We start from the raw sequence: 12197 nt of genomic DNA, 5'->3' as shown, positions 1-12197 counted from the left end.
ATTTCTTGTTAGCGTCAACGAGCGATAATTCCAAGCTTACGTCTGAGTGGATCCTAGATTCAGGATGTTCTTTCCACATGTGTCCTAATAGAGATTGGTTCTCCACATACAGTTCAGTTGAAGGTGGAGTTGTGCACATGGGAAACGATTCATATAGTAAAATAATCGGTATTGGTACTGTTAAAATTAGGATACACGATGGGACGATTAGGACACTCTCAGATGTCAGGTATGTACCTGATTTACGAAAGAATCTCATCTCCTTGAGTATTTTAGACTTGAAAGGATGCAGAATCAACATCGAGTCGAGCGACATTAAAGTATCTCGTGGAGCTCTCGTTTTGTTAAAAGGTAAAAGAACCGGTAGTCTTTATATTCTGGAAGGTTCTATAGTGACCGGTGAAATCGGACGTCCCTCGTCCGTTACGGAGTCAAAGTCAACTCATTTGAAGCGGAGGCAACTTGGTCATAGGAGGGAAAAAGGTATGACCGTTTCGTTGAAGAGGGGTTCTCTTTTGGATGCAGGTTTTGAAAAGTTAGGGCACTGTATTCGTGAAAATCAGACCCGGGTTAGTTTTGATTTGGCAGTGCACAAGTCGAAGGCTAGAAGTCTTCCAGCTTCTAAGCATAGATTCGACTCAGTTAATTCCCTGCATAGTTCAAGATAGGCCCGTGGCGGGTTTTGGCAAAGATGGCATTGAAAGAATTCGTGTCAAGGTGGAGATTGTTAGAATTGTGTGACCCAAATTCTAAGAGATTGCTTGCAAGTCAAGTTAAACAAAAATATATTTTCTTTCTAGAAGATTTAGTATTTATTAGTATAATATATTTAGCATTTATTAGTATAGTTTATTTGACTTACTAATTTAGCCTATAAATAGGCTCCTTTACAATCTTAGAAAAGAGACACCCATTAGATTAGAACTCATAACACATTCAGAGAATTTTGTGTTTACGTTTAAGGGTTCTTTGTTTTTCAGGTTTTTGGGGTTTAGTTTTTATCTCCATCTTTTGTACTCTTCATTCTTTTGCCATTATAGTAAAATTATCTTTGCCCGTGGTTTTTTATCCTCTTTTGAGGGGTTTTTCCACGTTAAATTTGTGTGTTCATCTTCTCAATTTCTTCTACTATTTTTACTTGTTCGTTGCTTATTCGGGACGATCCTAACAAGTGGTATCAGAGCTAGTTTAACTTTCATAGATCAGCCCGGTCAGAGATGGCAGCAGCAAGGTTTGAAATTGAGAAGTTCGATGGTGAGACAAATTTCAATCTGTGGCAAGTCCGGATGATGGCAATTCTAGTTCAAAATGGCTTGAAAAAGGTTGTTACAGGGAAAAAGCCTGAGAATCTAAATCAAACAGAATGGGAAGAGCTTGATGAAAAGGCCTTGTCTGCAATCCAATTGTGCCTCGCGAATACAGTATTGCAGGAGGTATTGATGGAGAAGACCTCATTCGCCTTGTGGAAAAGGTTAGAAACTCTTTATGCGACTAAGTCTCTGGCTAACCGTTTAGTGTTGAAACAACGTCTATTTACGTTTCGCATGAACGAAGGTGAGCTTCTTAAAGATCACATCAGTCAATTCATCACTCTTTTAAATGATTTAAAGAACGTTGACGATGAAGATCAAGCTATGCTGTTATTATGCTCTTTACCCTCTTCATACAAGTCTTTCAGGGAAACCCTGATTTATGGCAGAGACAAACTCTTGTTCGAAGATGTGAAGGGTCATTTGTTGAGTAGAGACAAACTCGACAATGAGTTTGGTTTGAATAGCAAAACAGATAGGCAAGCTTTCGTTTTGGTAGCATTAAAGAAATGAGACAAAAGGTGTCGCTATTGTAAAAAGTTAGGTCACGTCAAAGCAGATTGTTATAAACTGCGAAATAAAAAAGCTGCTGAGAGTAACGAGGAAGATGTAGCTGGTGCTAATTTGGTCGATGAAGGCGATGATGATTTCTTGTTAGCGTCAACGAGCGATAATTCCAAGCTTACGTCTGAGTGGATCCTAGATTCAGGATGTTCTTTCCACATGTGTCCTAATAGAGATTGGTTCTCCACATACAGTTCAGTTGAAGGTGGAGTTGTGCACATGGGAAACGATTCATATAGTAAAATAATCGGTATTGGTACTGTTAAAATTAGGATACACGATGGGACGATTAGGACACTCTCAGATGTCAGGTATGTACCTGATTTACGAAAGAATCTCATCTCCTTGAGTATTTTAGACTTGAAAGGATGCAGAATCAACATCGAGTCGAGCGACATTAAAGTATCTCGTGGAGCTCTCGTTTTGTTAAAAGGTAAAAGAACCGGTAGTCTTTATATTCTGGAAGGTTCTATAGTGACCGGTGAAATCGGACGTCCCTCGTCCGTTACGGAGTCAAAGTCAACTCATTTGAAGCGGAGGCAACTTGGTCATAGGAGGGAAAAAGGTATGACCGTTTCGTTGAAGAGGGGTTCTCTTTTGGATGCAGGTTTTGAAAAGTTAGGGCACTGTATTCGTGAAAATCAGACCCGGGTTAGTTTTGATTTGGCAGTGCACAAGTCGAAGGCTAGAAGTCTTCCAGCTTCTAAGCATAGATTCGACTCAGTTAATTCCCTGCATAGTTCAAGATAGGCCCGTGGCGGGTTTTGGCAAAGATGGCATTGAAAGAATTCGTGTCAAGGTGGAGATTGTTAGAATTGTGTGACCCAAATTCTAAGAGATTGCTTGCAAGTCAAGTTAAACAAAAATATATTTTCTTTCTAGAAGATTTAGTATTTATTAGTATAATATATTTAGCATTTATTAGTATAGTTTATTTGACTTACTAATTTAGCCTATAAATAGGCTCCTTTACAATCTTAGAAAAGAGACACCCATTAGATTAGAACTCATAACACATTCAGAGAATTTTGTGTTTACGTTTAAGGGTTCTTTGTTTTTCAGGTTTTTGGGGTTTAGTTTTTATCTCCATCTTTTGTACTCTTCATTCTTTTGCCATTATAGTAAAATTATCTTTGCCCGTGGTTTTTTATCCTCTTTTGAGGGGTTTTTCCACGTTAAATTTGTGTGTTCATCTTCTCAATTTCTTCTACTATTTTTACTTGTTCGTTGCTTATTCGGGACGATCCTAACAGTCTTGGACTTTGGAGCCTTGTTTTTGGTTTCTTCATCCCAGCCATTTGGCTCGCAAGAAACTCCTCAATCTTCACTGGAAGAACCAATGAGCGAGGGAGTATTTCATTCTAGCTGCTAAACCCTAAAAGAATTGCTAGCCCTATGTTATCAGTATTTCTTGGAAACCACCGATGAATGGATGGCAAAAACTCGACTCAGATGGGTCCTCTATTGGTCACGCAGACAGAGGGGATGCCGGCTCCCATATCAGGGACCATAATGGGCAGTGAATCTTCGAACTGGAAATCGAACTGGATGCTTTGGTTACTAGCTGAACTATTTGATACTACAGGACTCTCCTTATCAGGACCTAGATGGCACCTATCATGCAAATAACAGTGTTGACGCTCTTGCAAGATGCAATTCCCTTCTAACTCAAATGTTTTGAACTTAAAATGATTTCTTCAGTATTTGCATTGAACCTCCTGATTGCATTAAGCCGGTGTTGACAGCTGAAGCCACTGGTTCCTTAATTTACCCAACTTTGAGGTGATTATTTGCTATTTTGTATATGAATGAATGCCCATTTTTCGAACAAAAAAGAAAATTGATATCAGTTCAAGACGGACCATTCTTTCATTATAACCATTAGCCCAAAGTCCCACTGATAATGGGGGCGGGCGGGGGGCTTCACCCTGGCTATGCAAATTTTCCAGGACGAGCAATCCCTACTTTCTTGAGACTAGAGAGAGATTTTATGATTATATAGATATGACCCAACTGGTTTAAATCTGAGTTCCAACAAGTTATTCTACTAAAAACCTTCCACGAGTTTGGTTAAATAGACAGCAGCGAGATTCATAGTAAAGATGAAATATATCCATGATCTTTAAACTATTCAAAAAGAAACAAAAAAAAAAGTGCAAAAAAGACAAGGAGCTACATTCTTCTTTTTTCTCTTCATCATTAAGCATCAACAAGCAGAATCTTACACAAAACCCTCAACCAGAATTGGTTTTTCCTTTTCCCTCTCATCATCATCCTCCTGATTTTGATTCTTCTTCTTTTTCTCTTCACCCTTAATCTTCAAACCCTTGAGCTCATCATCTAAACAACCCTTCCCATCCGCGGCTTCTCCACCATCACCACCCACAATCACCATATCCTTACCCTCCTCTACCTCTTTACCGCATCCCTTTTCCTTTACGCAGCCCTCCACAGCGTCCGAGGCTGGATCCGACGACCCTCCGCCAACCACTACCGCGTCAGACATGTCGGGACACGGTGGCGAAACAAGAACATCGGAGGAGCACTTACCCTTGTCGGGAAATGGGTCATCTAAGCATCCGCGTTCAACTTCATCTTCATCATCAGAGTGGAAGATGTTGGCTGCTCGTGACTTGACGGCGGAAGCGGCTTTGAGGAAGGCCTCGTGTATGGAATCTGGCGGAAGAGCGCAATCCTCGAGTCCGGCGTCTTCCAGGCGTGGAGGGAGGATCTTGTCTAGTAACCCTGTGGTTTCTCGTTCTCTCGTTGCTTCCATGGATTTTTACACAATGTTTCAGACACCTGATCCTTATGATTCAGAGAGAAGAAAAGCTTTTCTGATGCAGGAACCTTGGATTCAAGAACAGAGAGAGCAAAAATGGAGTTGTGTCTGAAGCTGGGAATGGTAAAAGTGGATATAGCTATAGTTACCCTTACCCGCAAAATCTCTAGAGGTTTCGTTTTGTCGGCCTACCCTCTCCCACACCCAAGCCCAAAGGAATATGAAAATTGGGGTTCAATGTCCAAAGTTCATGCCGAAAACCATGAATTATTGGCATGTGTCGCTGCTAAGTAGCGCTTCAATTTGACACCTAACCAGATCGTCAGGGTACTTACACTTTACCCTAGGAGAAAATAAATATTTAACATATAAATATTTGAATTAGTTAATATTTTTAAAATATAATTATATATTTATTATTTGTTTTTATAAATAAAAAGAAAATGGATTTAAATAAAAAATTTAAAATAATATATTTATTAACATTAATTAAAAATTATAAAAAAAAACTTGAAACAATATGAAATAAAAAATACCTAATAAAATTAAAAAGCTCCTAAATTTTGTAGAATGAGTCTGCCGTTTTTGGCACGTTTCTTTGTCTGCCGTTTTTTGGCACCTTTCTTTATTGTTCTGGTTCAAAGTTTCTAGTTGGTTCTTGGGGCAGTTTTTTGGGGTGTTTTATTGGGGGATTCTCGCTCAATTTTGTTTTGTTTTGATTGGTAGAGTGGGGTGGTTTAATGGAGGATGCGTTGGATAACTTGAGGCTACTGGATGAGGAGGAAGAAGCGTTCCAAGGGGATGAAGAAGCGGCAGGTGGAGTTCATCAACTCTGTTTGGTGGGTCGATGCCTTACGGATAGTGTTGTTCACTTTCCCTCATTACGTAATACGATGGCGAATCTCTGGCATCCTATAGGAGGGCTTTGTATAACGGAGTTAGGGGAGAAACGATATCTCTTTCAATTTTTTCATGAGGTTGATCTTGAAAGGGCTCATACCGGTATACCGTGGTTTTTTAATAACCATTTACTCGTATTACAAAAAGTTCCAGTTGGGGTAAATCCAGCAGCGATGGAGTTGAATCATTCGGAGTTTTGGATACAGGTTCACGAGTTGCCTCCGGGGCTGATGAGTGTGGCAATGGCAAAACAATTTGGGGATTTTTGAGGTAAGTTTGTTGAGTATGATTCGTCCATTCCGTCTATGGGGGTCAAAATTATTTGCGTATTCGTGTTAGCTTAAATGTTGCTGTGCCGTTGAAGCGTAAAAAGAAAGTTCTAGTAGGGAAGTCTATGGTTGTTTATGCTCGATTCAAGTATGAGAAGCTAAGTTTGTTTTGCTTTATTTGTGGCAAGTTAGGGCACGGGGAGAGCTACTGCCCTTGCCGACTAACTATTGATTCATCTAAAATAGTTTTTGGATGGGACTTGTCATTACGTGCGGAGGCTAGGCGTAGGAGTATGGTGATGAGTAGGTGGCTGTGGACAGTAGATGGGTCACCGTGTCATGATGAAAATTTGGCAGGTGTCAAAGATGGTAATTTGGCTAATATGGGGAAAGATTTGGGCCTTCATCCTAGGGGTTTTGGTAGGAATTTGAATTCTAAAATTAATCCTAATTTAATTCCTTTGGGATCTGCTCAAATTCAAGGTGTTGGTACATTTTCTAAGGGGCGTGATGGGAACTTTGTTGGTATGAGCTCTGATGGGGTCGATTATGGGCCTATGGAGTTGGCGTTGGTTGAGGAAAATGACCTACTTACGGTTATAGAAGGTAAAAAATGGCAGAGAGTCGTGGAGAGTTCACATGTTTGTATGGACACTAATGAGGGATCAGGTTTAATGGATGTTTCGGCTAGCTCTGATGGCCAGAGCAGCCGGGCCCGATGAAAGTGCTAAGCTGGAATGTTCGTGGTTTGGGGAGATCACGAACAGTTAAAAGGCTCAAGAATAAGTTAAGAGTTATTAATCCCCGCATTTTGTTTCTTATGGAGATAAAATTGAGTTCGAAAAAAATGGAATTAGGCATGCTAAAGTGCGGTTTTGAGAATAGAATTGATGTTGGTGCCATAGGTGCAAGAGGGGGGTTGTCGTTGGGTTGGAAAGTAAATGCATTGGTTCAACTTAAAAGTTTTTCTTCTTATCACATTGATGTTGAAGTCCATGATAATGAGTGTGGGGATACCTGGAGGTTAACGGGGTTTTATGGAAATCCGGATGAAAGGTGTAGGGCAGCCTCGTGGGATTTGCTGCGCCAGCTGAATCATGGTCAGGTCATTCCTTGGGTGGTTTTGGGAGATTTCAATGAGATTACGAGCTCTTTTGAGAAGAAGGGTGGTCGGCTCCGATCTGATCGTCAAATGAGGGATTTTCGCAGGGCTCTCGAAGACTGTAACCTTAATGATTTAATTTTTGTTGGTCGTTGGTTTACATGGGAACGAGGTCGGTTTGCTTCAACAATTATAAGGGAACGTCTGGATCGTGGGGTATCACCTTTGAGTTGGGTAAATCTATTTCCAGGGTATCGCCTTGAACATTTGAGTCATTCGTTTTCTGATCACTGCCCTCTACTTTTGGATACGTTGGGAATGGCATGGAATAATCAAAATGGCTTTGCAAAGGCATTTCGTTTTGAGACCAAGTGGTGTCTTGATAGCTCGTTTGAAGGGTTGGTTCGAAAATGGTGGGAAAAAGAATCTGGTGGAGTATTGAATAAGTTAGAAAAAATGGGTCATCAGATGTTAAAGTGGAGTAAGGCTACTAGTAGTAAGGAGAGGAGGAATCGGCGGGTACTAGAGGACAGACTATCTAGTCTTTATGACCAAGATCCTTCTGATGAGATTCTAGCTGAGATTTTGGAGGTTCAAGTCGGACTTAATCAGGAAGTTGATAAGGAAGAATTATTTTGGGAGCAGCGTGCCCGAGTTAATTGGCTGAGGAATGGAGACCGGAATACTAGTTTTTTTCACAAGGTTGCTGTGCAACGACATTTTCGTGGTAGAATTTCTGAACTGGAAAATGCTGCTGGTAGGAGGACAACTTCATCTGAGGATTTTTTTACAGATTACTACTGACTACTTTGGCAAGCTGTTTTCCGCTTCGGAAAGTGGTTCAGATGAGCGCTTGTTTGGTTTAGTGGAAAGAAAGGTTACCGATTGCATGAATGAAAGATTGTTGCAACAGTTTACGGATGAGGAAATTACAAATGCGGTCAAGTTATTAGCTCATTTGAAAGCTCCTGGTGTGGATGGCTTTCCAGCTTTCTTTTTTCAGCGGTATTGGCATATTATTGGTCCTGCAGTATCTCAATATTGTTTATCTGTTTTACATGGTCATTTGGATATAGGTGATATCAATAAAACACGTATAATTTTGATTCTAAAGATTGATAAGCCAAGACATATGTCGCATTTCCGACCTATAAGTTTGTGCAATGTTATTTATAAAATTATTGCTAAGGTGTTGGTCTTACGGATGAGTGATATGCTGGGGACTTGCATTAATGAATCTCAAGGGGCGTTTATTCCAGGTAGGCCAATTTCTGACAATGTGTTGGTAGCTTATGAGATTCTTCACTCGTCAAAAATGAAGAAGAAGGGTAAGAAAGGCCACTTTGCGCTTAAGCTCGATATGAGTAAAGCATATGATCGAGTGGAATGAGATTTTTTTGCGGGGATGATGAAGCATTTGGGTTTTCATACGGATTGGATTGTTCTTATCATGCATTGTGTTTGCTCGGTTTCATACTCTGTTAGCCTCAATGGTTCTAATAGTGAGTGGTTTTCTCCTTCCAGAGGTTTACGACAAGGGGATCCTTTAATTCCTTACTTGTTCTTGATTTGTGCTGAAGGATTTTCTCTGCTTATTCAGGACGCAAAGGATAAAGGGAAGATGTTGGGGGCACCTATAGGTAGAGAGAAATTTTCAGTCAGTCATTTATTTTTTGCTGATGATTGCATATTATTTGGGGATGCTTCATGTGAAGGGGCTGAGGTGATTCAGGATGTTATCAAAGAGTATGAAATGGTTTCGGGGCAGCAAGTGAACTTTGATAAGTCCCTCATATATTTTGGCACGAATGTGGTTTCTGGTGTACAGAAGGAGATAGTTAGACTGTTAGGGGTTCGGGTGGCTTCTAATCCTGAGAAGTACCTAGGCTTGCCTATGATGGTGGGTAGGAGGAAAAAGTGGGCCTTTGCTAATTTTGTGGATCGATTCAGGAAGCGGATTGAGAGGTGGAGTTTACGCTACTTGTCAATGGGGGGCAAGGAGGTTTTTGTCAAGTCAATTTTGCAAGCAATTCCAATTTATGTTATGCAGTGTTTCCTGCTGCCAAAGACGTTATGCTGTGCACTTGAAGGTATTATGAATCGGTTTTGGTGGACGAATAATAAAACTTTGAAAGGCATCCATTGGAGTACTTGGGACATGTTATGTAAACCAAAATGGTTGGGAGGTCTGGGGTTTAAAAATTTGTTCTTATTTAATAAGGCCTTATTAGCGAAGCAGGTATGACGCATCTTATCCCAGCCTCATTGTCTTCTTGCAAAGGTTTTAAAAGCCCGTTATTTTCCTTTCACTGATTTTTAACAGCAAAGGTTGGTTCTTACCCTTCATTTACCTAGAGAAGCATTTGCAGTGCTCGGGAACTGATTGGAGATGGACTTTTGTGGCGGGTAGAAACTAGTGTTCGAGTCCATATCTAGAATGACCCCTAGTTACCTGGAAAGGAAAATAACAGAATCCCAGTTCAGGAAATTTGGCCTAACTGGACAACGGTTAATCAGCTTATTAATAATGGGGATTGTACCTGGAATAGAGAGTTAGTACAAAGTTTCGTGGATGATGATACAGCAAATCGTATCTTCTCGATTCCTCTCTCTGAAAGCGGATCGGAGGATGTTCTAGTATGGAAATATGAGGGTTCAGGCGAGTACTCTGTTAGGAGTGGGTATCGGGTTCTCATTACAGAATGTTTACAAAGCAATTTACATCAGTCTACTAGTGGTGCGTATTACAAAGGATTTTACACTGATTTATGGGCTTCGAACATTCCTGGAAAAATTAAAATTCATGTATGGAGGCTGTTCAACAATCTGGTGCCTCACTATGGTAATTTGACGCGTAGAAAATAGTCCATGGAGACTGTGTGTCCGTTGTGCCAGGAAGAGTTAGAGAATAGTGAGCATCTACTGTGGTCTTGTGGGATACTGCAGTGTGTGTGGTCCTCGTTGCATATTTCACTTCCTTCCTTTGATGTTGCTCTGGATTTTAAAAATCGATTTGTTAGTACGTATCTAGCTGGCGATGGCCGACAGAGACGACTCATTTCTATTTCCTTATGGTGTCTCTGGTTTCATAGAAATAAGTTGGTACATGAATGGGTTAAATTCTCAATGTCGAAGGTATTGGGGTTCATTAGGGGCTATGACCAGGATCTTGGATTAATACATAAGAATTTATACCCTTCTAGTTCGTTGGGCAAGGAGCTTTGGAGGCCTCCTGATGCTGATGTTATTAAGATTAATTTTGATGCGTCTTATGTTCAGGAAAAAAAACTTGCTGTAACAGCAGCCTTAGCCAGAGATTGCAGAGGGGAAGTGGTAGGGGCAAATACTTATCTGTTAGAGGATGTTGGCAATGCTTTTGTGGCTGAGGCACGAGCTTGTGAAAGGGCGCTACTCATTGCACGCATGATGGGCTTTCGGCGACTGTTGGTGGAAGGGGATTCCCTGTCAGTAATCAAATATGTTCAGAAGAAAGGGGTTGATAGATCGGTTCTTAGGCCGATTACTTTTCATATACAACAATTGCACTTATTATTTGATGAAGTTACTTACAACTTTGTGCACCGGACGGTCAACAATGTGACGCACGTCCTGGCGCTGGAAGGTCGGAAGAGGAGGGTGTGTGGTAACTGGGCTGATAGTGTACCAGAGTCCGTGAGGCTGGAGGTGAAGAAGGACTGGTTGCTTTGGAGTCAAAGGGTCTAATTTTGCATGTGGTTTCTCTTTGAGGTTGGAGAAGGTTCCTTGAATCTCCAATAATAGTTTCAAAGCGTTGGTTGCTCTTGGTTGCTTGTTGAGTGTTGCAGATGCTGTGGAGAGCTCGTCTGGCTGATGTTGGGTGTCGAAGAGGTGCTGCTGCAGGTTCATGAAGTTCATCTTATTTTTTTTGATCGTTACTTTCTAAGACTAATTGATTGCTATGCGGGCCAGCTGGTTTTGTCTGCTATTGACGTTTGTTCTTCTGTTTTGAGAACCTTTCAAATTCTTTATGAGCCTGTTTATTTATAATATTAGTCTTTATTTGGCAAAAAAAAAACCTATTAAAATACTTATAAGAGAAATTTAATTTAGAACTCAAGAATAAAATTATAATTATTTAACCATCTAACCAAAAGAATTAATGTGTCAAAAATTATAATTATTTATGCGTTCTATAAGACACGTTTCAGCTGACAGCTGACGTGGCTGAAAGCACATCTTATAAGATAAGTTTTCTTTTTTCTCTCTAAAAATAATATACATCATAAATAAATAAAAAAAAACATAATTTCTCAAAAAAAAAACACATATTGATAAATTAGCCTGCATTTAACTTCAATTTAGTATTTCTCTTTTTTTTTTAAACTCATTTTAATACTTAAACTTTAACAATTAAATCTATTTTAAAGAAAGATTGCACGTAACCCATATTCTTGAAACAAAAAAATCAATCAATCAACTGAATCGATAACCAATTAATATACTAATTTAAACAAAAGAATTAAGCCGATTAAATAAAAAACAGCTTGAAACTGACAAAAATAGAAAACAAAAACAAAAAATCTATAGTTAAACAGGTTGAAGGAGTTTAATTATTATTGTTAGTCTAATAACTGAACCAGTTAAATCAAAAACCAATAATCTAATCAATTTAACCATGGAATTAGGTATTAAAACATGGTATCATGTCATGAATAAAAAAATTATATAATTTTTTTAATTTTCAAATGATAATATAACATATTTTTATATTTTTTAAGCTCAAGAACAAAAATAATCTAACCACCAAAGTGAATAAAAATTACAAGACCAAAATCTACTTGGGCATAAATTATATTATCCCTAAATTTAAAGCCTCTCCATTTTTTGTAGGATAGATGGTTGTTTCATTCACGACATTTAAACTTCAACTGTAAAACATTGCGTCGTCGAAAAATTTCCCATTTTTACATGCTAGAGGGACGGAAACAGAGCAATGACGGATATGAGCCTCTTAGCAACAGCGGTTTCTACAACATTAACTTTAAATACTACAAAGCACCGAAATAAACCCAGGTTGCAAATGTTCCAGCCACAAATAATGGGGCCTTCAAGGGGAAACAAATAAAACCCTAAATACCTACCGATGTATGCTACTAGTAAACTGGTATCTTATGGCTTCCACCCTCAAAAATCAGCATATATGGAAGTGTTTTCTCCGAACACAATATTCGACTAGAAGTAGTGTTGATAATAATAAGCGAAACACAAATGACTTTAAATTTTAAACTATC

General features: G+C 39.3%; 1 protein-coding gene across 1 annotated transcript; it reads right to left on the bottom strand.

The window, feature by feature from the left end:
- Positions 1 to 3888: 3888 nt before the first annotated feature.
- LOC107906519 (uncharacterized) lies at positions 3889 to 4650 on the bottom strand. The gene has a single exon (XM_016833534.2). It carries the CDS (start codon positions 4648 to 4650, stop codon positions 4096 to 4098), a length of 555 nt encoding a protein of 184 aa, XP_016689023.1. The 3' UTR covers positions 3889 to 4095.
- Positions 4651 to 12197: the final 7547 nt, after the last annotated feature.

The sequence above is a fragment of the Gossypium hirsutum genome, chromosome D05 (genome assembly GCF_007990345.1).
Source record: "Gossypium hirsutum isolate 1008001.06 chromosome D05, Gossypium_hirsutum_v2.1, whole genome shotgun sequence".
NCBI lineage: Eukaryota > Viridiplantae > Streptophyta > Magnoliopsida > Malvales > Malvaceae > Gossypium > Gossypium hirsutum.
The sequence above is the reverse complement of the archived record's forward strand: the minus strand, read 5'-3'. Positions and strand labels throughout refer to the sequence as shown.

Bases quoted from the DNA above. Each gene is read 5' to 3' on its own strand.
- LOC107906519 (XM_016833534.2), bottom strand. From the start codon at position 4,650: ATGGAAGCAACGAGAGAACGAGAAACCACAGGGTTACTAGACAAGATC.